Here is a 25,785-nt window from a genome sequence, read left to right as displayed (position 1 = left end):
TCCCATAAAGCCGTTCAGATATTTAGGTCCAGCGCTCAGCCTGTCTCGGAGCAGAGACCTTACCGGCTCACGCTCCGGTCCGGAGAGGGCAAACCTCCTGCCTGAGCGCGCGCACACACACACACACGCGGCTCTTGGGATGCTCCCACGGTGAGAGCAGAGGTTCACGCCGCAAACGCCCTTTATAGCGGACCTTTGACGTGAAGGTAGAAAAACAACCCCAAACTACGCGCACAACTTTCGCTGCATACTAACAGCAAGGGGTAGAATGCGCTCCAAACACGGAGGGATCCGCTCTCCCAATATCCCCCCCCCCCCCCCCAACAGGGCTTAGATCCACGTTTTCTAATTTGTCTTTTCCAACCCACAAACCCGGTGCTTTTCTGAGAGCCCGCGGATAAGTTTTATATGAATATTTATTGATTTATTTCCTAAACTCGGCAGGGGAGCGGCAAATAAATTTAGTGCTTTCTTTAAATAATTCCCTTTCTACGAGGCAAGATGTCATTCGAAACTTTTAAATAGGCATTTAATTAGCCTGTGTGTGTTGCCTCTGAACAAAACCCTGCTGGGAGCCTTTGGAGCGCTGTATTCCAAAGAGGCGGTCAATATGCAAAATTGATGACTACACTTTCTTTGTGGCGGGGCCATTGTGCCCCGGTTGCTTATGAAGTCTAATCCAATCATAAATTGCAGCCCCGGACCAATGGAGAAGCCCGGAGCTCGCCCTGAATGAAGCTCAAGTGGAGAACTTTGTTGAACCCCATTGTTGGGGCTGTCACTTTTGAAAGAGCCTCAGCGGGGCTGACCACTATAAAACCCATCGTCCAGGAGGAAGGGGCAGAGAGAACCCCGCCAGGCTCGCTAGCCGGATCTTTACCAAACGAGGTTTCCAAAGCAGAAAACAAAACCCAAAAGCCAAACAAACAAACGAACGAGCGGCCCCAGCCCCGCTCCGCCGACGGCCCCTGCGATGATGTTCCCCAGCCTCATCGCTCCGCCGGCCGTCTACCCCAGCCTCCTGCGCCCGACTCCCACCCTCACCTTGCCTCAGTCGCTGCAGTCAGCTTTTTCCAGCCACTCCAGCTTCCTGGTGGAAGATTTGATCCGGATCAGCAGGCCTACCAGTTACCTGCCCAGGACTGCCCCCCAGCCCAGCATGTCCCCCCCAACCGCGGCGGCCAGGACGGACTCGGGGACGCCGGAGCTCTCCAGCTCCACCGCCGCCGGCTCCAGGAGGATCTGTTCGCCGCAGACTTCCAGCGGGGACTCCACTTTCCTCAAATTTGGGGTCAACGCCATCCTCTCCTCCGCCCCCCGAGCCGGTAAGCGGCCCGCTCCCGGCCCCCCCCACCCCCCCACACGGCTCCGGGGCGCTGCGGCACCCATCGCCCGCAGGAGGGGGTGGCAGGGGTGGGGGGAAGAGGAAGGAGACGGTTTAGGAAAGGGAGGGAGGATCTAGTGCCGAGGCTGCGGAGCCCTGCGGCGTTGATCGGATTTAAGGGCTCGGGGCAGCGCTGGCAGGCTGCTGGTCCCGCAGGACGGAGGCGGGGAGCAGGCAGCTTGGCAGCCGGGGGGTCCTACAGATGGGGGGGTCGGACCCACAAACGGGTCTCCTAACTGAGTGCCAGCCTGGGTGCCGCTTTGGGGCAAAATCATCGCAGCAGAAGTTGAGCACTCGGCGGTTGAGAGCTCGGTCTGGCTCTTTTTTCTTTTTTTTTGGGGGGGGGGAGAGGGGGGGGAAAGGCGGCGCGGGGGGGGGGGGGGGGGGGAGGGATCGGGGAGGTGTTGGGGAGAAGAAAGTACCGCATTGGTCCCCTGGCCAGACAGACCCAGCCGCGCCGTCGTTCGAGTGCAACCGGTGGTCATGTTTTTGGTGGGGTTGTTTTTTTTTTTTTGCTTAATCTCACTTAATTTATTTACTAGAAACTTCCCCCGCGCTGCTTCAGAGCGTCCCTCCAAAGACTTTCTCCTTCCCATACTTCGAAGGATCCTTCCAGCCCTTTATCAGATCTTCCTATTTCCCAGGTAGGTCCTTACACATCCCCGCCCCCTCCGAGAGACCCCTCTCCTCCCGCCCGGTAATATTTCTCCATCCATCCATCCCCGGGGGGGAGGGGGGGGTGGTTATGCTCTAGTTCAGAGGTTGGAGGGAGTACAACATTCAAGCATCAGTCGCGCCAATTTGATGCCCGATTTAGCACCGGCGGTGACTGTCTGACAGTCCCTGCCCGCTCCCCCTCCCGCTGATCGCCAAATTAGCCGGGATTGTCACGGTCCTGAGGCGAGGCGGGTCCCCCTCCTCCCGCCCGGCTCCATCCCTCCGCTTTCAGCACCACGCAGGGAGCGGTCAGCTCCCGCCACAGCCGCCTGCGCGGAGCGTTTCCCGGCCGGGCTGCGCGGGTGCGGAGCTCCGCACCCGCGCAGCCCGGCCGGGAAACGCTCCGCGCAGGCGGTCAGCCCGCTCTCCGCTCTGTATGTCGTCTGTCCCTTCATCTATCGTGACATCCCCCGACTGGCATTTGCCGGCGGAGCGAGGGTACCGCGGGCACGGCTTGGGTTCCTCCCCGGCGCCGTGCTAACCCCTTCCCCTCCCTTCGCTTCGGGTCTCACACCTCATCGCTTCTCGTTTAGACAAGTCAGGGTAATTCAAACCCCGCACGGGCCCGGCCAGAAAGCAGGGTACGGGGTTCGGGGAGGGGAGGGTGGTTAGGGAGGGATGATTCTCAGATCCTTGGGAGTGTTATGATGTGCAGAGAGCAATTAAAAAAAAAAAAAAGAAAACCAACCACAAACCACACACCAACCAGAAATCTAATTACACAAACAAGCTATTAATTTAAAAAGAAAACAGGGAAAGGGAGAGAGGGGAAAAAAATAACCCAAGCTCTTCCATTCATCCTCCGGATAATGGAATTTGCTTCCTTTCTCCAGCATGTGAATGGTCTAACAAAAACAACTTGAGCTTTATAAATAGCTTTTCATGTCCATTTAATGAAAATGATTTGGGGAAAGAGACGATTGTGCCATCAGTATTCTCCCGAGGAGCCTGGCATGCCGTTGTGTTTAGTTTGAAAGTGTAAATCTCTTTTGTTCCAATAATATATGGCGTTAGCTGCTTGTCCTCAGTCTTTTTCTGTTAGTTCATTACTACACAATTACCATTCACGCTTCATTAGCATCTCTGTCTCTCTTGGGGAGGTTCCCCCCCCCTCCTTTTTTTTTTTTTTAAGGCGAAACCCTGACCTTTTTATCATACCAATGCTATTGGGAACCAGGCAATGTGCTAATTAGCTGTTACTTTTCATGTCTTCGGCTTGAATTCTCTAACTTTGGGGAGGGGGGGAGCCAGGGTGGGAGAAGAGATTAATATAAAAAGATGAATACTGATTGATCAAAACTGCATGTGAAGAGGTTTTGTTCAGAACCAGAAAAGTCCTCATTTTCATCTTCAGCATAATAAAGCGCCTGAAATAATAAAAGCATCTGAAAAAAAAGTAATCGAATGCTTCTGAGGGGGAGGGAAAGCTTTTCTCTTCTACCTCTATCTTAGCTCATATGCCTCGCTTTGCCTTTTCAGGCTGGGGACCTTTGAATCTCCCCAACAAAACCAGCCACTATTGATCCATTTCACACGTTTGAGTTGATAGATCTAATCCCAGAGATCACGGGCTGAAAGGGGGGCGCGTAGTTAAGCCTAAAGCGCCTTTTCACGGCCTCAGGTTGATGGGTGCCCACCCAAAGGGCAAGGAGGGGGTGGTGGGGCCGGGTCCCGCTCCACTCCATGCTGTGTGTCCCCCCTGCAGCTGCCTCTGCTGTGGTCCCCATCCCTGGCACCTTCTCCTGGCCGCTGGCCGCCCGTGGCAAGCCTCGCCGTGGCATGCTGCGCCGCGCCGTCTTCTCCGACGTGCAGCGCAAGGCGCTGGAGAAGATGTTCCAGAAGCAGAAGTACATCAGCAAACCCGACAGGAAGAAGCTGGCAGCCAAGCTGGGCCTCAAGGACTCACAGGTGAGGTGGATGCCAGCTGGGGAGGGCAGAGGGGGTGCAGGGAGCCAGGGGCCCCATCTCTGGGGCAGCTTGAGGGCAGGGGAGGAAAAGGGGACCAGAGCAAGCTGCGGGGCTGTGAGCACCAAGGGAGCAGCATGATTCGCTGCTGGATGAGTAGGATGGGACAGACCACAGCCTTATTGCCACCCAACCCCTCTCCTCGGGTCCCCTACGTCAGGTTTTGTAGTTCCCATTGGTTTTGGTACGGGCATCAGCAGCGTTTTCAAGGGAGCAACTAAAAGGCCTCTCCTGGTCTCTGTTTTACTGAACTGTTTCGTTTCTGGTTTGCTTCACCCCTGCCCTCCCCAGGTGAAAATCTGGTTCCAGAACAGGAGGATGAAGTGGAGGAACTCCAAAGAAAGAGAGCTTCTCTCTTCTGGTGGCTGCAGAGAACAGACCCTACCCACCAAGTTCAATCCTCACCCTGACCTCAGCGACGTAGGCAAGAAATGTACAGGAGAGGAGGAGGAGGAAGAGGAAGTTCCCACCGTGTGCCCACCTAGCCCCCGGCATCCCTTAACCTACCACCAGTCCCCAGAACATCTACACTTGAGGGACAGACTGGACTCCCAGATGTCTCCTTCCCCATCCCATTCTAGCAGCCCCAGCAAACCTTCAGACTTCTCAGACTCGGAGGAAGAGGATGAAGAAGGGGAAGAGGAAGAGGAGGAGATAACAGTCTCTTAGGTCACCCTGCCTGCCCCTACCATCACACAGGGACATTGCAAAGCTGTAAATAAACCAGAGTGCTATAAATTGAAGAGGTGATGTCCCACTCAAATGTCCACATGCTTCTCCAATGCAGGTTCTTTATCACATAGCTGCAAGAAGTCCTACTTGGAGGTATTCCTTATTTTTCTGCCCCACGTGGAGATTTTCATATTGATAGCATCTGCTAACCTTTCCATAACTCTGCTTAACAACCAACACTTGCCCAGTTAGGTTTCTTCCCCTGAAAGCAAGCAACAGGCAGCTCCTTGCTTTACAGCAGGAAGGAAAGTAAAACTTGCCTGGAGGAAATGCTGTGGCCATTTTTGCTGCCTTTCAAGTGAATTTCAAGCTACTACTAAGATTTCAGAGCCCTGAAGACTGGCCTGATCCAGTAACCCTTTCCTCCAAGCCAAGTAACGTTACTGAGGGACACAGACCAAACACTACTCACTGCAAATAGCACAATATGTGTGCAACAGACCCACTGAAAAACCTGGAATGACTTGTAAGGTATAACGCCAGTGTGCCTTGTATAATGGAGACCTTATATATTTATATGTTTTTCATTTTAATTTATACATCAATATTATATTGGAAGCACTGTCTAACCCACCTATTTTTTTTTTTTTTCCCCACAGACCTGTGTTTATTTTCCACTTTGCTTCTGCTATCCTTGGTGTGGACAGAGGAAAGTGGATGTGCCTCTTTGATTTTTGACTGAACTTTGCTGTCTTTGCACAGCTTATATGAACTGTACACTATTTTGTACACTTACTCTGTATGGATGTTTTATACCAAGGTTATTGTGAATGAATATAACAATGGCTCAACAAGGTTTCTCTCCCTTTTTTTTAATTGACAGCTAAACTACAGACAAATTTAGTGTTTAACTGTGTAACTTATAAAGAAACACTTTTATTTTGTATTTTACCATGTACAGACTTTAAATATGTATATATATAATAAAGTGAATGATTGTCAACTGACAAAAAAAGGTAGAGTTCCAAGTTTGATTATTCATTAATACTTGGTTCTAGTTTACAGGTTGTTGTAGGTTGTGTCTGAGGCCAAATGGGAAGAAAACTACCTTTTTATCAACAGTACTGTGATTCAGTGAGACTTTATCAGCTTCAAATTAAATAGCCTTACAAGAGTATCTACCTGCCTTTTAACTAGGGAGCAACTCCACCAAAGGATTAGAGATTTTCTGCAGTTCAACAGACACCAGACTAGGAAGCCCATGGCAGGTGTTCAGCTGCTTCTCATTTAGGTGAGGAAGCCTGTGGCAGGTCTTCAGCTGCTCCTCATTTAGATGACTGCACACACCTAACCCCAGACACTCTATCATTTGAAGCACCTGCTACCCCTCTCACACCTTACAGCCCTTAGGGACTGAAAAGGTACACCTGAGACAGAGCAGGGAAACAGTTACCCACCTACAGTATTTATCCCACAAACCAAAGTGAAACAGCAGGAGTGTTTGCTTGGTTTATTTTTGGGTAGGGTGTTTTTTTTTTGGGGGGGGAAGCTTTTCCAAAAAATAAAAGAAACCCAAAAAAACAGCACATCACCCAAGCATACCTGAAAGGTCACACAAACCTTCATTAAAGAGCAACTGGCTCTGTAGCAACTGCATATGTACTGGAGGATGTGTTATTATCCATCTACTAACTCTTCAGGTGATGGAGCCCCCCACAACAAGCATTTATAACTTAAATTTTACTAATCCACTAAGCACAAGACCATTGTTAAGCAATCTATAAAGCCATATCTAATTCAAAACACATATTTTGTTTTAGAACTCATAAGCTACTCCAGACACCTCAGGTACTATCACACATACCACAAAACTCAAGAAAGCAGCACGTTCAAAACAAAAGCAGGTATTGCTTACACATAATCCCTTCCACTTCAGCATCCAACAGCTACTCACCCACCATATTACACCCTCTGCTCTTTACAGCTTGTCTGCATTTGGAATGTTACCAAAAATAATTACTTCAGACTACCTCTCTCAGCATAAGTACTGTTACATCTCACTCAGCCAGGAAAATAATCTTACTAAAGGGAAAAAAAATATCCTTGAACACCTAACATGGCAAAACCCTTACCTGAAAGGTTTTTTTTTAGTAATCTCACTATTCCCCCACACCCTTTTTAAGGGTTGCATAGCACGACCACCAAACACAAGCATTCAAGACTCAGAAATACCTTAAAATGCTTTTAAAGAATTGCTTTGTTTTTTTACTTACCAACAGCTGCCAGACCACATCTGTAGCTTGCAGGAAAGGAGGCAGCCTCCTTCTCCCCAGCTTTACCATCCTCTGGCTGGTGGAGCCCGAGTTCATGGCTGCAATGTGATGGCTCACACAGAACAGTTGTGCCCAGGGCAGACCCAGAAGCAGCCACCCTTTCTGAAGCCCAATGCCATCACTTACCTCAAATGGGGAGAGATTCCAGGTGGTTTGGGAGGGCCTGATTTGAACAGGGCTTGTGCCCCATGCCTAACGCTGGCAGTTCAGCTTGGGTGTGTTTCCAAGAGCAAGGTGTTTCATAACTTGCTTTTAACATAAAGAAAGCCTGAGGACCCTTCCCCAAGCCCCTGCAGCTAGCTAACCTTGGTGAGGACAACACAAAACTGCTGGCCCTGGATTGCTTTATTTGTTTATATTTAATTTTTTAATGCATCTCTCTACATGCTTTGGGAAAGGAAGCAAGATGATGGTACGAAGTCTTTCCTGCCTTCATGAGAGATGGAAAGATTTACATACTGACTAGTAGCACCCACAGCTTTTGAAACTCTTTAACAAAGTGATCCTGTACCCAATGCACTCCCACAACTGCTGCTTCGTGATACTCAAGTGCTCTTTCTAAAGACCCAGTGGCCTGGAGTGGTCTTGTGTGTCTGTTCTTCCTTCCCACAGCCAGGCTGGAAGTATCTGACACTGGGGGAACAGGAAAGGCAGAGAGAGGGATTTATCTGTGGCGGCTGTGAGCTCAGGGCAGCAAATTCTCAATTATTTCAATTATTTTATCCCTTAAGAAACCAGCTGGTTGGACATCTGTGCCTGCTGATCTTCCCCCAGCGTGGGAGAGTGGCTTTTCATCAGGGAAGGAATTAAATCACTTTCTTAGGGAGACTGTGCTGTTGTTACCTGCAGACCTGTATGGCAGGATCCTTGGCCAGCAGTCCCTGAGTACATTTCAGTACTGCCAAGCTTGAGAATGCCATGATTGGGGTGGGAGCAGGTGGGAAAGGCTCACTGAAGAACACCTCTTGTCCAGGAAAGTTTGAACACTGCGATTATCTTTAAGAAATAGAGCCCAAGATGCAAGGCCATAGTTCCCAGTTTTTCCCAGCACAGGCTGAGGCTCACAACATGCAAAACTCCCCCCAGCATTAAACCCCCCACCCGAAGGAGAACCAGACTTCTCTGGAGAGACCAAGGCTCAGAACTCAAAAACACTGGTGGCATTAAAAATTCTTTGTCTGGGAAGTTTAAGGTGACAACAGCAACGGGCTCTGCTATTTTCAAGAGGAAGAGGGCAGGGTCTCACCCCTGGGTATGCTTCCTCTTCACCCACAACCCATGCACACACCCTGGCACATACCTGGGCCCAAAGCAACCAGTTTTCTGGGTTTGCTCTGATTTCAGCTGGTCTCACATGTGGAACTGCTTACCAGTGCGTCAGAAGCACATGTGGCAGAAATGCTCCGTGAGGGTGGGAAAGAAGTGTTGAAGAACATCCCTTGTGCCAGCCCTCGTTATTAACTGATCTTCAATGTTCATCTTTAAAGCTGTTGTGTTTTCCAACTAGAATTGAACTTGATGTAAGTAAATGAAACCCTTCAAACCCCAAACAACTTATCAGCATCCCTTTCCCAGCTCACAAGACAGGGATACAGCACCAGGGAAGCCCAGCCCAGCAGCCAGGAACTCGCAGGAGTGCCTTACTGAGCATGCAGAAGTGCTAGGTGTGCTGCTTGTACCCAGCTTTACCTCCCTTGTAGTCAGCAAATGCTTCATAGAACAGCCCAGGTTGGAAGGGATCTGGAAAAATTCTCTGGTCCAACTTTTTCTGGGAAAGGGAATCTAGATGAAAACTATTATCCCATTCATTCACATCTTGAAAAACCTTCAGCAACGAGGACTTCCAGGGAGGTTCTTCCAGTGAACAACTGTTCTTACTGTAAAAAAAAAAAAAGTCAAGCTATAGCCTCTCCCAGTGCAACTTGTACCCATTGCCCTTTGTCTTCTCCATGTGAGTCCTTGTGAATAGAGAATGTCCATCCTGAGTATGGCTGCCATTTAAATTCTGGAATGCTGTGCTGAAATCCTCCCTGGGCCTTCTCTTCTTGGAGAAACGGAACTGTTCCAGTCTTTCCTTATAGGGCAGGGCCTCTAGCCCTCTGATCGCTCCCACAGCCCTCATTTGGACTCTTTACAGCCTGTCCACATTATTTTTTAATTGTGGGGACCAGAATTGGACATGGTACTCCAGGTGTGGCCTGATCACATTCCTTATTTCTGCCAGTAAAGCCCCTGTGGACACAGCCCACGGTCTGGTTTGCCTTTGTGTCACTGCTGACTCACATTCAGGTTGCTGCCCAGACCCCCCTCTCCCGGGTCCCTTTCAGCAAGGCTGCTTCCCAGCCACACAGCTCCTGGCCTGCACCGGGCTCTTTGGTTATGTCACCTCAGGCACAAAACCTTGCCCTAGAGCTTGTGAAACTTCAGGCTGCCCTTGCCAGCCTGCTCCTCCAGGCTGCATGGAGTATAAGCAAACCCAAGCACTATTAATATCACATTAAAAATAGAGGGGAAAAAAATAAGCAACCACCTGCACAATGCCTGTGCGGATGTGACTGACGGTGTTAATTACTGCGTCACGGAATTCAGTTCTTGCCTAAGTGGTCAAGAGGTCAGAGAAGAGTTTGGGGAGGTGAGATTCCTCAAGTCCCAGTGCTGCTACTTGTTTACTGCGACCATAACCACCTACTTTACTTCTCTGCACCTCTGTAAGATCAATCTTTTAAGGGGTGTGCAAGAGAGATTGGTAAATTCATTAAACTGGTTACTTTTGTTGGGGCTGTTCTCAATCAGAATAAATCCAGTTACAAAGCAGCTGAAGAAATTACATTGCTAGGTATGTTATTCCTAGTACCGAGAACGGAGGTTAATCTAAGCTGTTGGGATTTCTAGGAGAGATGATGTTCACTTAACAAGACATCTACCATCACAGATTTATTACCAAAAAAGCCTTCTGCAGTCCTAATTTGGTCGAGGGGCCCCGCATGTATCGTTAAATACACTTTACAGTCTCCAGTGAAGATTAAGACACCAAACAAACTGAAATTAACATATTTTTTTTCCTTGGGTCCAAAGTAATACTAAACCAGATCATTAATAACAAAATAACTTGAAGTGACATAATAGCACCTCAGTTATAAACAAAGCAAAAAACTTCACACAGGTGATAAGTTTTGCAAGAGCTGGAATATGTAAATCTCACACTGTAAACCCAAAGCTTAAACACAGAGTAACTATTAAACCTTTACCAAACCATCTTGAGTCTTGAAAAGACTTCCACTGTTTTAAGCCAGTATTTAAAGATCATTAATTGAGGTGGAAGCCAGAGATCAAAAAAAAGCATGTTTTAATGTTTTAAATCCTACTTTCCCAACACTGACCCAGTCAGAGCCAACACAATCTCTGAATTCTGAAATGACAATTTTATTTTAACTTGCATACTTGTGTTTTATAAATTAATTTATCACTGTATTGCTTAGTATAATTGAGTTATCATTTGATAAACAGCATATATGCATGAGGTGATTTTTCTAATCCCCAAATACTGGAAGGAAGAGGGGTGTTTTTGAGCTCCACTTCACAACAGTGGCTTCTGGTTTCCTGGGAGGAGGAGTTGGTTCAGATGATATACATACTATGACAGCTCTGTTCTTTATTAATGTCCTTGGACTATTCTTCTCCAGAAATGAACAATTGTAGCAGTCCTGTTCAAGGAAGATGTAAACTGTAAATGAAGAATGGCCACTACGATGCTGAAAGGCACGGAATATAGAGCTTACTAGGTTCAGCCATCAAAAGCAGAGCAGGGCTTTCACTGCTTCCTAGGCATAAGGGAAGGGAAGGAGTAAACTGGAGGATAGTGCTGGCACAGGAACAAGCTGACAATAAAGTGGTGGCAAATACATTTATGTTCACCTACCAAATATCAGCAATATTTTTAAGAGTTTTATCCTCCTTCACTAATTTTAAGAGAGCAATCATTTTATGAGGAAGATCACAGATGGCTGCCTGCAGCAGGTGTCGTCTTCTCCATGTAGCAGTCTCTGTTAAGTAGGACTTCAAGCTGAAGTTCTCTTGCTCATCAGGTAATTAATGGCAGTCCTGTTCACCCTCTCTTGTTTTACGTACCCCCTTCTGAGCAGTCTCACCTCTTCTGGCAAAAGTTCCAAGAGCCAACAAGAAGATACCTAACATTTCAGGCAAAGATTCAAAGGCAAGCTCTCTTAGCCTCCTAAACCTGGGCTAGAAAACACCAGTCTCCTCTATGACCTGAGATAGAACCCTCAAAACCATTAGATGTTTGTCATGCTTCTGATGCAGGCCCTTCATTGAGACTTCATGAGCAACTTTTAGCTGCCTTCACATAGAGCCTCTCTGACACTGGAAGCACCTTTTCAGTTTTAAATGTTTTCTTTACAAGTATTCTATAGTTGTACAATGGTTTTGTACAACTATCAGTTCTTCATGAGGCTCTACAACATTCTGACTGTAACTTCAGTATTTACCTTCTGTATCTGCTCTGTGTATCGACTTTCTCAGCTCCTCTCACACAAGTACTTCATTATCAATTATGTACCTCCTGTGATTCTGACCTTCAAAAAGAAGCAGCAAAATATAAACTATTGGAGATTTTTTTTTTTTTTAAGGATAGACTGCAATGGCAACAAAACTTCCTCAAACAGAGGAACATTTTTTCACAGCTTGAATCTCTTGGAATGGATTCATGAATATCTATTTTCTCCTTTCAGATTTCCCTATTATATATGGAATTTAAGAGTTTACCTTGATACTGTACTAAGCATTGCAATCTTTGCCCAAAGCAGACCTTACCAAGTGACTCGTCATACGCCTTATCTTGATGCATAAGCTGTATTACACCAGTATCTTTCAAAAGCACAGGCTTCCTTTACATTTAGCCTGCATTCTATAGGGACATACAAAATTAATTAACACAGCTCTGTAGTTTATGCACACTTTTTGAATGACATCACATTTCCAAACACAAAAGACAATTACTGTTGTCTGGAAAGAGAGCCAAATGTTTCCTGAAAGGTGGGGCTTTGGCACAACCAAAGTGTTTGGATCCAGTCTTCCAGTTTGGAGTATTACAGAAGTTCATCAGAAAGAAATGTCTGAATTTTGTTAATTTTCTGCACTTAGTCCTCCATGCTTTCAACACACATAAATTTATAAAGCTGTAGGTCAGGGTCATGATCTGTAATAATGCATGGAGTTGGTGCCTATGGAAAAAGATGCCCTGAAACTTTATTACAGTAAGACAATTTAAAAGATTAATCCATTTGACAGCAAACAAAAGATCCCTCTTCAGCAACAAATACAAACATCCACTCAACCAGCCTAGAAACATCACCATTATCTGGCTGAGGTAATAAAGGACAAGATCTCTTCTAAACTGAAAGGGATTTAAAAAAAAAAAATCAATCAGCAGTTCATTTTTTAATTAAATTAAGATTTGTACAAACAAAACAACAGAATAGTAGCGAAATATAGGCACATATTGCCATAGGTTTCTTACAGTACAGACAACAGCCATCAATTCTTTATTTTTCCACTCTGGTTTTGTGAAGGCAAAGCCCAGAGTCCAGTAAACCCAAACATGAACTAGCTGAACCCTTTTTTCTTTGCAAAGAGAAGGGGGAAATTGCTTGCCGCTGAAAATACTCAACTAGTCATTCTGCAAACAGTGCCATGAAGCTGATTGGAAGAGAATGTGTTGTAGCACAACTGCCCTATTTCAAAGCATTATCCCATAATAACAATCTGCAGCGTGGCTGTGCTTCATTGAGGAGCGCTACATCCGGCATGCACCTCAGGACACGTGCATTCCACTGAGAAACACTCTCCTTCTCTGCTAACGCTGGAAGGCAGCCCATTAACAGGCTCTCTTTTAGTTCTTTCCAGGGCAGGGACAGCACGTGCTTCATTGGCTGCAGCTATTTGCAATTTCCAGTTATGATGCTTGTGATTAAACCAAGCTCTGAGCACTCAAATCCTCTTCTGAAATAAGAGATCAGCTTTTGCTCAACAACATATCAAACGCTTTTTGGCATCAGACCACAGAAATGGTCTATCTTATTATGTCAACAGATTTTAAATTTTGTTAAACCAAAAAAGTGTTACATATACCAGTCTACAGCTTATGAGACCTGTAGGTAGAGAATACTTCCCTTCCTCACTGCTGGAACCCATGCCTTTGAGCAATCATTTGTTTGCAACAGCAGAAAGTTGGTCCCGGATCCTTCCCAACCCTTCTAACATAGTGTCCAAGGTTTCTTTGCTCAGTTCCACAGTCAGTGCAGAAACAACTGGACTATTTCCACATAAGGCGACATCTTCCTGAATCTGAAAACAGGAATGCAGCCGTTAGCTGTAAGGAAGATTAATTCAGGTGTTCTTCCAGTCCCGCTACAGAAGTCAGCGTTTAATGAAGAAAAACGCTTTAAATTTGGCATCCAGCTCCACCCTGAAGGGCCAACAGCAAAGTTTCTAAGCTTTGTGCCTTAATAATGAAGTGTGCTCCCACTGACAGAGTGCCAGTGAGCATATAAAGCCATGAGCATGGGGAAATTCAGACACTCATGGCAGGAAGCCACAACCTTATAAAAAACTATCTTAGCAGATACTGCACAGGACGTTTCATCCCATTCCACACACAGGAATTTAGATCTTTTGTCCCCCGCAGCTTCCTTTGAAATCCATGCATCCCATTTTTACTGGATAGACTAACCCAGAACTCTGCAGGGCATAAGCAGTAAGTGTAACTATGCTACCCAAATGATAGAGGTAGCCAGTGATGGAAGCTATTCACCATCAAAAAGCATATCCAAACTAATGCAGTGCTGATGAGTGGCTTAGAATTAAAGGACAATGACTTCATAATTTATCTCCTTTCTTTCTGTAAAAAGGGGACCAGGGAACAAATATGCTGCTTTCTTGCAATCTCATGCAAAGAAAACTCTCCCCTGACACAAAAAGTGGGCTTTCATCAGACACATAATTCCCAGGCTCTGTAGTATTTCAAAGAACATCTCTGAGCAAGCCTGCTAATTGCCTGCCAGGCAACAGGCAAAGCACCAGATGCCCACCTGAACTGTTTCACACTACCACTGGTAAGTCAGGTGTTGGGGTGGATCATTTTGATCCTGTGTCTCTTACAGCCACTGGCATTACCTTTAACTGAAGCAGACAAGTAGGAACTGCCATTCTGCTGATGCTGTCTGAAGATGTCTTGATGTCCACCCTCCAGTCCATGTCAACCAGTCGAGGCAGGGAGACTGAGGGATTAAAAAGTGGGTCTGTTAGGCCCAGCAGCACAGGATGACACCAGACCCTGGAACCTGTGACTACCACCACACACATGCTTCTCAACTTCTAGCCCTGGGAAGTACACAACTTTAGTGCTCCAGTGTGACCTCACATAATTTTTACTCTGCAAAAAGCCAGTCTCTGAAGGCTTCCTCACGACATGAGGAAGGACAAATAGGGTTCTCCCATCGTCACATGCAAGGATGGTACAGTGCAAGTCAAGCATAGGTAAATTCACAAAGCAGCTGAGAGAAGGGGAGTAGTAAGATGCCTTCTCCAGCTATTCATCCCCTGCTTTGCTGCCTGCAACTCAGCTAGGATTTCATCCTGAGTTGTTCTGGGACCTGAATGCTCTGCTGTCTGTAACTGATATGCAAGCACAAAGGAAAGCTCTTACAACCCAGCAGTGTGAAACATGCTATTTCCAGCTACCCAACCTGTGAACCAAAGCATCCTGCAATACAGCATGTGTACTGGTAAACTGCTATCTTCATATATCCTGCCAATCTATTGAAATTATTGAAGAGATCATCCCAATTCGATGCAGGCCAACAGAAATCATTCAGCAGTCTGGTACAATACTGACCTCAACAGTTCAGGCCTGGAGGCCCCATGAGCCTTCCAAGGGAAAGGAGACAGGTCTGACTTGGCTGCCCCACCAAGGAATTTGTGCAGCTATCCCTTAGAGAGAACAGACTGGGACATTCTCTTATGATGGGATGGGAGGTACTTACTCACTGCACCATGAACCCTTCAGAGTCCTTAAGCCCCATGCAAACTAACATAAAAGCTGAGATTAAGGTTCTCCCAGCAGAACTCTGGCACCAGCAGGCTGCCTGCAGGTGCTCTTTGTCAGTTCTGTGACCATCATGTTTTTCAACAGCATCTTTCAGCTGCTAGCAATAAACACAAGGAGCATTTGCAGAATATATAAAGTGAAACTGAAGCAGGGATTTAGACGGGCAGCATGTTGTTCCCCCTTGAACAAAAAGTTTCCTACTTTCATTAATAATACAAATTTTAAACCAGAAAAAGAAACAGTATTGATATTTTCATCTCAGATTTACAAGTGTCTTCTCACACACACTGCAAACCAAAGGAAAGCATAATTATGACAGCAAGTGGTAAAAGATGAGGCTCGAGCCCTTGACTGCCCAGTGGTAACACCTAACTGGGATCTAACTCGCTCCCCATGATGCTATTACTAGAAGTTCATATTCCTTAATTACATCACAGTCTAGGAAAGAGAGAAAAAAGCACAGTTACAAATATCTGCAGTGTACTTCCTGGAGTGTGGAAGAGAAAGAATGCACAGAATTGTTTACATGTGCAAAGATAAGGTATTTCCCAAGAAATACATGTCCTTTGCGGTGCAGTTACTGAACCTCTGAATGGAAAGGTCAGAGTGTTTCACTTTAAAAGGTTTTGCAAATACTTGCTATACACTGTGCCCTGCAAGGAAGCAACAGACAGCATTAAATAGAATTGCTTGAGGACTGGAAGATTTAGCAAAGCAGCACAGATGTGAATACAAGGCTGCTGGTCTCTGCTAAGCTCGGTGATGCCACAATCGTACAGCTTAATCTGAAACAAATTGGGGCATCCCTGTACTACACAACAAAAACAAATTGTAATGCACTAAGCTCGAATGACCTTGGGAAACATTACTTGCATCAAGACGTGAACTACTACTTACTCTGACTTGCTTGTGCTTCAGTTCTCCAAGCAGAGCTGTGAAAAAGTAGAGAAGAAAAACACTATCAGCAGTGCTGTGGGGGAAAAAAAAAAGAAAAAAAAAAGAAAAAAAAAGAAAAAAAAAAGAAAAAAAGCGGTAGGGGAAACATTCAGTGACACTTATCCTGACAGAAGGGTCACTAGGGCTTCATTGGTAAGCAGGGGAGAGAGACTGTGTATGCTACTGAGGAAAGGCTGTCACTGGTGGGCAGTGGTAGGCAAACTAGTGACCAACGATTGGTTCTTCTATAACTGCAGCTCACTTATGGCAGGTACTGTTCTCCCCAGTTTTATCAAACCAACAGGCTACCAAGCAGTGAGAGGTACAAACATGCAGAACTGCTATCGTCTGCTACCACCTCACATGTAGTCTACCCCTAGGCACCCTTTAGGTGCCCCCACACCTACGCCAAGGTAGTAAGCAGATGGGCATCTAGATGCTATCCAATCAGATTTCTGTAGTACTGAAATCCAGCCTTCTCAGTTTTATCATAACCTGTAGCATTTTTCCACCACACAGGTGAGCTGTTAGGATAAAATGGGCTTTGCATTACATGAATGAAGCCCACACCCACTCCAAAAGCTTGGGGAAAACCCTCTGAGCCCATGGCTGGTTGTTAACCATTCCACTCAGGTGATGTATGTCACTCAACACTGCTCATCCTAAACTGTAAGATTAGGCCCAAGACAGGCACAAAACTCACAGAAACAAGACTATGCATGCTGTCAGCTAACCACATATCAAAATGGATGTTTGCTTTAACTTCCCAGCAGAAAGCAAACAGCGGGTGGGTGGCACTCACATATTCTCCAAGATTATCTTAGTCAAAAGGTTCTTCAGGTTTTGGTGGAAGTTTTCTGGAAAAAGAGAGAGGATATCTTCTGCCCTCGTCAAGCCACAGTACACAATGTGCCTGGTGAGGCTGTGCAGAGCAGACACCAGCTGTAGGAAACGAAGAAGAAAGGGCTCTGCTGGGTTGAATGGCATTACATACAGCTCGGGACTAGCCTTCAGTAACCGCGAGCAACACAACTTCTGCATGAGGCCGACATCGCCGGGGCCTCGGACATCCATGTACTGCCCGACAGCCTCCACAGGTAACAAGCTGCCCTCTAGCACGCAGACCTCGTGTTCTTCCCTTCTGCCTCCCTGTAAGGCCCACCCGGGCTATACCCTCGCTGCGGGCGGGCGGAAACGCTTTTATGGGCACCTCTGTTTACGGCAGCAGCCGCGGTCCTCTGGAGACCCACAGCACCGCGTCTCTTCCCGAGGGCCCGGGCCGGCCCCTGTGCTGGCGCTGCCGGCGGCTCCTTCCCTGCCCGCGGCACGGCGAGGCCTAGGCGGGCAGGTCCCGCTCCCTCCGACGCGCCCCTTTACCGCGCAGCGAGAAGGGGCGCTCCTGAAGGCGCTCCGCCCGCTGCCGGGCCGGCGACTCTCCCTCCCTCCGGACCCGGCCCTCACCTTCTCCGCTTCCTCAGGATCGGCAGCGAGGCCGGGGCAGGCGCGCTGCGCCAACGGGCCGAGGCCGGCGGGCGGGCTGGAGAAACACTCCTGGCACAGCTGCCGCACGGCGTCCTTCGAGGGTGCCTGCCGGGAAGCAAAGCAGGGACCGCTCAGCCGCGGCCCAGCAGAGGCAGCCGCCCGAGCGGGCGGCCCGTCCCCCAACAACGCGACGGCCCCCTCACCTTCAGCAGGCTCTGCAAGGCGGCGAAGTCCCTCTCCCCCAGCGCCGCCATCTTGGCCCTGTCAGCTGAGGCGGGCGGGGCCGAGCGGCCGGGCAGCGGTCCTGCCTCTAGCGGGGGACACACACCGCGTTATCGCGGTCTCGAACCCGGGGCACACGGTGAAGGCTCGGCGGGGCGGCCTCCGCCCGGTGCGGAGTTTGTGGGGGTGCGTGGCCCCTGCTGCCCGTGAACACCCGCCCTTGCACGGCTGCGCTGCTTCTCCTCTCACTGCCCGCGCAGAGCTCTGCCCGGTTATTTTCAGGCAGCAGGAACCGAAGGCAGAAGGTTCGGCATGGTACCGCTGCAACGACCTGGACCGTTGTCTCAGCAATCTGTGTCTTTTATTTCATAAAGGATCTAAATAAATCCTTTTTTTTTATTTTTTTTTATTTTCCTGAGAGATAAATAGCCTTCTGTGTGTCTTTCTTGGGTGCGTGTGTGTAATTCCCCGTGACACCGAAATTCGGGAAGGAAGAAAACTCTTTTAACGCAGCAGGCATTCCCTTACCTGCTCCTACCAGTTCCTCAGAGGCAGGCGTGCTCAGGCACGTCAGGGTGTGTGTATCCACACCACATCCCCGGGGATTGCCATACATACCGGCGCTGTTAGTTACCATATTCACCTGCTTATTACGCATGCGCCCTGAGCCGTGAAAAAGCTGCTGTGAGGATCTTTTAGTGGTCTCTGGTGGTCCCCGGTGGTTGTTGAAGAGCTGCCGCTTTGTGTCCTTTCCCTGAACTCTAAGCCTTCCTTTAGGGTCTTATCACCTCTACCTCAAGTTCCTTATCTGAGATCCAACTGATCCATTTGCACCCTCCAGGATGCATGGGGCACACTTACAAAACTATCCTTGATTGCATTTCTTACCTGAGGGCCCTTGCATTCCTTCTCCTTAGTTTTTGGTTTGTAGATTGATGATCCCCTTTCTGTCCTCGGTAGATAGAGCTCACTTTTCCACGTCTATCACCTGCACATCTGGTTCCAGAACATCAGTAATCTGTGAACTTCCCCATCACAGCACACCCTTTGCTTACTTTGTTCTGTAAGCAGACAAATACACAGTAAGAAATGCAAGTAACTAAACGCTGCTTGCATTAGGCAGCATGAGCTTGGCAGGGAAAAGGAGCTTCCTCTTGCAGAGGAATTGATTTCCCTCTCTCTTGCTGGGAAATCTTAAAAAGCAGAAGAACCCAAAGAGGGTTTTATTTTCCACCGTTTTTTTCATGAACAACAGGAAACGAGGGTCATGGGGACATGTTCTGGGGTAGGAAATTGCCATCTGTGGCCTCTTGAAAGCAGTTAGTATGACTGATCAGTTTGGAGAGCTGCCATATACAGTACTGCCTCTCCTCTAGCACTGTCACCAACGTGTCCAACCCAGTGCAAGCAGCATGGGTCAAGGCCAAGGTTCCGCCACATGGCATCATATTTATGGTGGGGCCTCCCTGGAAGAGCTGGCGTGCTGCTGAGTTTAGATGGCAAGACCGAGCAGGCAGCAGCTTTTGAGGATAGCTGTTTCTTATCCAGGTGACCATATAGCACAATACTTTGACAAGAAAAGGAAAGTGAGCTACACAGATTATATTGTCTATTGCCACCTGAGATGAAGTGTCTGATCTCTCTTCAACTGATGCCACAGCGACAACGCAAATATGACAGTAACTGCATACTACACACTGGAATAGACCAGAAGGCGAAGAGAAGGATGGTAGATACTAACCTTTGTTTCCAAAATGAAAGGCTTGCAGAGTTAGTGGGCAAAACAATAGCATCCCAAAGGAAAAAAAAATGGAAAAAAAATGAAGTAGTGGTTAGAGGTCAGGGTTTAGGAGCTAGGAACCTGGAATCTTGTTTTGGTCTTCAGATGATTCAAGGTAGGTCACTGTTGTCACCTGAGTGACAGGAAGGTAATGTAACATGAAGTCCTGCATTAATAAATGCGGGCATTTATTAACATCAGCAGTAAGCATAGAGGTTGTGAAAGGCTAAAGAGAATGAAGGCAGTATGAAAAAACAGCAGCATTACGATCTGGGCAAGTAAACTTAAAGGAATCAGAGGGATTGTTCACAGGATGTAACTTAATACCATATTGTATCATTGACCTCTTGTAGTCTACAATCAGATGTAAGCAGACATTTTCCAGGCAGTAAAACTGCTGAAAAGCTGTATCCAACTGGGAAAGAGGGCTCTTTTCAGGGGTTTTCAAAAGCAATGACTTTACAAGATAGATAAAAATCAGATTGCTCCACGCCTAGGTTAGAGACTTTGTTGTGTGGAGTAACTTTGTCAGACAAGTAGGTAGGGGGATGCAAAGGGGGCATGCATATGCCATTGCTAACTATCACAAGAGTACGTGGCAAGACAGAATATTTACCTGAGTCTTATACTCAGAACAAAGATGCTGCCTGTCAGTAAGCACAGCTGGCATCATACTGAATTAGCTCTCCAGTCCATCTCCTATTGTTGCCATTTCCTCATTCTAGAAGCATTCTAACATCAGGAAACAATGACAGATCTGATTTAAAATAAAAATTCAAGTGCTGTTTGTCACTCGTGGTCAGAAGCCAACACAGAAGTGCATCACATAAGGAAGGCTGGCCCTATGATCTGCATGCTTATCAGGAAGTTTTGAGAAATATCAGTTCAGTTATTTGCTGTGCCAGAGGCAACACCATCAGAGTTTGTGAGCAAAACATTTAAATGAATTAGATTGCAAGAAGACTTAAGGAGGTCATCCAATCAGCCCTTTTTTCCATGATTCTGTGTCTGTATCACCCAGTGGGACTGTATTGTGAGCTGTGAGCCTGCAGATATGCCCACACAGCATTAAGTGCAGGAACTGGCTTGGATCTCCAGAGCTAAGCTGCTTTAACCCAGTCATTGAGTTTGAAAATTAAACTCTGCTTTCGAGTTGGGCAGATCCACCTTCACCCAGGTCTGGGCGATACAGCTATAGCACTAATTTGTCTCCCTCTCAGTTGATCCAGCAAATTGAGGCATCTGCAATTTGTACTTCCTGGAGTAGTGCAGATGTGTCTGCATATAAAACGTGTGGGCAGTAATACTGCAGGGGCTAGGTGAGTGAGCAGTCACCAGACTATAACTCTTAAGTAGTGTTGATAACATTATAAATTCAGGATCTCCTGGACAAGAGGATGTGGGTATATGGGTATGTATACTTACTTGCTGCCTGCTGTCACTTGTTCTTGCCTGTGATCTCTATTCCCAGCCATGTAAAAAGCCTTCAGAACTGGTATTTCTGGAGTAGAGAGAGAGTAGAGAGAGGACCCTGGCTGTGATACCCTGAGCTGAAAGATTTCTCTGTGCCTTTAATAGCAGTTCTGTTGTGCTTGCTTGCTTAACTCTGAAACTCTTGGTACAAATAGATAGAATACATGAGAAACCTTGTGCTATTGTTGTGTAATAGAACAACGTATGGCTACCAAGAACAGAAGAGGGAACATCAGACTGAGAAGTAGCAGCACAAGGAACCTCAGATAAGAACTTAACCAAGGGCAGAGTATTTCCCAGTCATAGCAGAAGAGGGCAGATAAACTCAAGAAACTAGTCAAAACCAGATGACTGTAAAAGAATAGACAAGCCACATGGATTAACCCACACTGTTACATGCTTCGAGGAGTTCATGGGAAAGGACACTGAAACAACCACTAGGGACCACCAAAGGACCACCGAAGACCCTCACAACAGACCCTCAGAGACTTAAAGCACATGCATAATGAAGATGCAAATATTATAATTCGTTCCAGGAAATGAATATTTATATGCTGTGAATGATACACACTTTTGCTCTTGCAACTAACAGGATGCACATTAGGTTGGAGAGATCCTCTGAGCATCCAGCACTGCTTTCTACAGCTCCCAAGTTGAGTCTTAGGGAGTTTCTTAACCAACTTTTTCAGTAACAGCTGGGGACCATTTGAACAAGAAGGGGGGTGAAGCAAGAAGGGTTGACTTCTGAGGGCTAGGTGGGAGGTTTCTCATGGGAGTTGGGGACCTCACAGGGCTTGCAGTAGGAGAGTAGTTCTTCATTTGCCATTTCACTTAAAATAGTGAGTTGTCCTAGTTTTCTCTATCTACTGGTACTTGGCAAGGAATACCCAGGGGGACTTCCCTTGTTGTCAGGTATATATACAGTGCTCTGCTGGACTCTGAGGGATTTAAGCTTTGCCCTACCTGGAAAATAACAGGAGGGAAGTTGTCTGTGTGTCCTTTGCCTTTTTTGATAGAGAGGGTCTGTCAACCCTTTTTGTTTAAGAAAAAAAAGAAAAGGAGAGGGAGGTAAGGGGAATAACTGCATGTATTTTATATACAAGGCAATGAAAAAACTGTTTGCACTTCACGTGTGAAGTATGTATCTTCAGCAGAAGTCAGCTATCATGACAGAATCAATTCTGTAATGCCTCAAGGCAAGAATCAAGAGATGGAAAGACGAATTGAAGAATTTCAGTCGGTCAGTGTGAAATTTCAGCCTTGCTAATCCTCGTATATTCGAGGTAAAAAAGCATATAACTTGACAAAATTACATTGCTGTGATGTTTTCCAGGTAGTAGTGATTAGTTTTAAGGTTGCCAGGGAAGGCAATACAAGCAAAGCACCCTAGATAAAATAATGTATTGGTTCTCGTTACTTACGTTATGGCTACAGCCAAGTTTTTCATAGTTCAGACACAGAACAGGAAAAAAATAATAGTCCCCAGCATCTAACCTCCATGTAGTTTATGTACATGAAGGATTGCTTATAAAAGATTGCCATTAGAAGTTAGGAACTTTGTGTTCTCTGTCTTTTTGGTCCTTTCTAGAGAAGGTAGGAAAGATGCATATGAAGCTTGTGAGCTGGTGTTGCATACCCAGCACCATAAATGCCTGTACTGGTGCTCCTACAATATATCAAAAGCTCATTTGTGACAATCTATGGCATTAAGCCACCAGGGGACAGAGATGAGAAAATCTGGCAATTCTGAAAACAAACAGGCAAGGAAACACATCTGTTCGTCTAAATTATTTTTTCCCCTACCAGAAAACTTCTGGAAATTCTGACAAAAATTAAAATAGCTATTTTAAATATATACATACAAGGAAAACCCCCTATCTACTTCTATAGGAACAAAGCATTCATTGTCACCAATGGAACTTGCATGCAGGGATGTCTACTAGGAGACTTCTGGTATAACATGGTATGAATTCTTCACTTTTAAGTAGCTATTTACATACCTATCCCATTACTGGGGGGTGTATGTGTGTGTGTATTTGTCTCTTTCCTGTTGGTATCTCTAAAATGGAGGGATATCTCTCACAATGGAAAGTATCAATATTGTGGACTTGTAAACAGAATGGAAAGCCATAGCCATAGGACTGAGAAATAATATGTAAATTAAAACTGATGTTATAAAGCAGATGGAGAAGGAGCTCTTCTTTGAGAGCTTGGAAAATCATCACAACATTCTTATGTTTTTTCATTGCATTGTGATTAAATAAACCATTACATTAAATACTGGAAATAAATCCAGCTTCCTCAATGTCAGAGTCATAATTGCTCAGTAGCAACTATTTTAGTGTTTTGTCTTTATTTGAAATATCTACTAGGATGAATTCTAAAAGCCAGTAGTGCAACAATAATAATATGATTTTATAATAAACTCTAAAAAGTCTCTGCACTGTGAATGAAAATATTTAATATCAAAGCAGATTTTTTTCCATTAAAAAGTAATAATTTTTCCTTATCCTGCATTAAAAAGGAACAAGCAAAGTTCCCTGTTTGTTTTCTCCATTACTTCCATGTGGTCGTATCACAAGGGAAGAAGCTGGTACAATGCAACTATAGGCCAGTCAGCCTCACTTCTGTCCATGGAAAGGTGATGGAACAGCTTGTTCTGGATGCCATCTCCAAGCAATTGGAAGAGAAGAAGGTCATGAGGAGTAGTCAGCATGGATTCACCAAGAGGAGATCATGCTCGACCAATCTCATAGCCTTCTATGATCTCATCATCGGCTGGGTGGATGGAGGGAGAGCAGTGGATGTCACCTACCTTGACTTCAGCAAAGCTTTTGATACTGTCTCCCATGACATCCTGGTAGCAAAGCTGAGAGAGCACGGGATAGATGAGTAGACAGTGAGGTGGGTTGAGAACTGGCTGTCGGACCGAGCTCAGAGGGTGGTGATCAGTGGAGCAGAGTCCAGCTGGAGACCTGTGACTAGCGGTGTTACTCAGGGCTCAGTGTTGGGTCCAGTTCTGTTTAAGATCTTCACTGACGACCCTGATGAGGGAATAGCATCCACCCTCAGCAAGTGCCCATGATACAAAGCTGGGAGGAGTGGCTGACACGCAGGAACACTGCGCTGCCATCCAGCGAGACCTGGACAGGCTGGAGAGCTGGGCAGGGAGAAACCAGATGAGATTCAACAAAAGCAAGTGTAGAGTCTTGCACCTGGGAAGGAATAACTGCTGGAATCAGTACAGGCTGGGGGATGACCTGCTGGAGAAGAGCTCTGTGGAGAAGGACCTGGGGGTCCTGGTTGATGACAGGTTGGCCATGAGCCAGCAGGGTGCCCTGGGGGCTGAGAGCGCCAATGGGATCCTGGGGTGCATCAGGAGGAGTGTGGCCAGCAGGCCAAAGGAGGTGATCCTCCCCCTCTACTCTGCCCTGGTCAGGTCCCACCTGGAGTATTGTGTCCAGTTCTGGGCTCCCTGGTATAAAAATGACAGTGATCTCCTGGAGAGAGTCCAGAGAAGGGCTACAAAGATGATTAAGGGCCTGAAGCATCTCCCCTGTGAGGAAAGACTGAGTGAGCTGGGACTGTTCAGCCTTGAGAAGACTAAGAGGGGACCTTATTAATGTTTATAAATATCTTAAGTATAGGATACAGGGGGAATTAGCCAGCCTCTTCTCAGTGGTCTGTGGGGACAGGACAAGGGGCAATGGCTGCATGTTGAAGCACAGGAAGTTCTGCACCAACATGCAGAAGAACTTTTTCCCAATGAGGGTGACAGGGCCCTGGGACAGGCTGCCCAGGGGGGTGTGGAGTCTGCATCTCTGGAGAGATTCCAGCCCCCTCTGGACGCCTATCTGTGCAATATGGGCTAGGGAGCTGCTTTGGAGGGGAGTTGGACCTGATGATCTCTTGAGGTCCCTTCCAACCCCTATGATTCTATGATATGCAAATTCCTATTAATAAGTTTACATATTCTTTTCCAAATTGGAAGATGCAGGGCTTAGATCCTGAGTTAATACAGTAGAGATACAACATCAAGTATATGTTGATCAAACTGGGTATATGCTATGTGGTGGCCTAGAGAAAAGCGCTGTGCCCCAGCCAGTCTGCAGGTAAGCCCTGCAGAATTTCAGGGCATACAGGATTTCCAAATACCTATTTGCCTGCCAGCACTTACCAGCTCCACAGGAGAGTCAGCAGGAGAAAAAGCTTGCTTGTGCAGCATCCACCCGGGTGCGTGAGTTTCAAAACACCTTTGTCTTCAAGAAGTCATGCAGGAGATGTGGCACTGGGGTGTTAGAGCATCAGGTGCGCCATCTCTTCTGGCAATCCTGCTGCAGAGACAGCTGGATCCAGCAGAGGGAGAGAGAATTCGAGTTACAATTTCTCTGGACAATACAGCAAGACTGAGAGAGTTCTTAGGTAAAAGATGGGTAAGGCTATTTATACCTACTTTTGTGAAGTACTTGGAGGTTCACGGACAGAAAGCATCAGGTAAGCACTCAGTACGTTTGTGTCTCTGAAGTAAAGCACCAAGCAGTTAAAAATACTGAAAAGCTATACAAATGAGACTACTTGACAGCAGCTTTTGAATGCCTGTTGATATAGACGCCTTTTCAGGCACCAGAACAAGGCTCTTGAATTTAGCATTTCGACACATATTTTCAACAATTAAGACAAATTGGTTGGTCTGCGT

General features: G+C 46.5%; 2 protein-coding genes across 2 annotated transcripts; one reads left to right on the top strand and one right to left on the bottom strand.

Moving 5' to 3' along the window:
* Positions 1-973: 973 nt before the first annotated feature.
* On the top strand, positions 974-4,735 carry DBX1 (developing brain homeobox 1; the record flags this gene model as incomplete). The annotated part of the gene is made up of 4 exons (XM_084263666.1): positions 974-1,325; positions 1,927-2,028; positions 3,807-4,009; positions 4,358-4,735. 4 exons carry the CDS (start codon positions 974-976, stop codon positions 4,733-4,735), a joined length of 1,035 nt encoding a protein of 344 aa, XP_084119792.1.
* A 7,778-nt stretch (positions 4,736-12,513) lies between these two features.
* Positions 12,514-17,999, bottom strand: COMMD9 (COMM domain containing 9). The gene is made up of 6 exons (XM_084264093.1): positions 17,818-17,999; positions 17,594-17,719; positions 16,935-17,074; positions 16,094-16,128; positions 14,263-14,366; positions 12,514-13,434 (listed from the first exon to the last, which is right to left on the bottom strand). Exons 1-6 carry the CDS (start codon positions 17,866-17,868, stop codon positions 13,294-13,296), a joined length of 597 nt encoding a protein of 198 aa, XP_084120219.1. The 5' UTR covers positions 17,869-17,999; the 3' UTR covers positions 12,514-13,293.
* Positions 18,000-25,785: the final 7,786 nt, after the last annotated feature.

Source organism: Gallinula chloropus (assembly GCF_964237585.1).
Source record: "Gallinula chloropus genome assembly, chromosome: 4".
Taxonomy (NCBI): domain Eukaryota; kingdom Metazoa; phylum Chordata; class Aves; order Gruiformes; family Rallidae; genus Gallinula; species Gallinula chloropus.
This window is presented reverse-complemented; position numbering and strand designations above follow the sequence as displayed.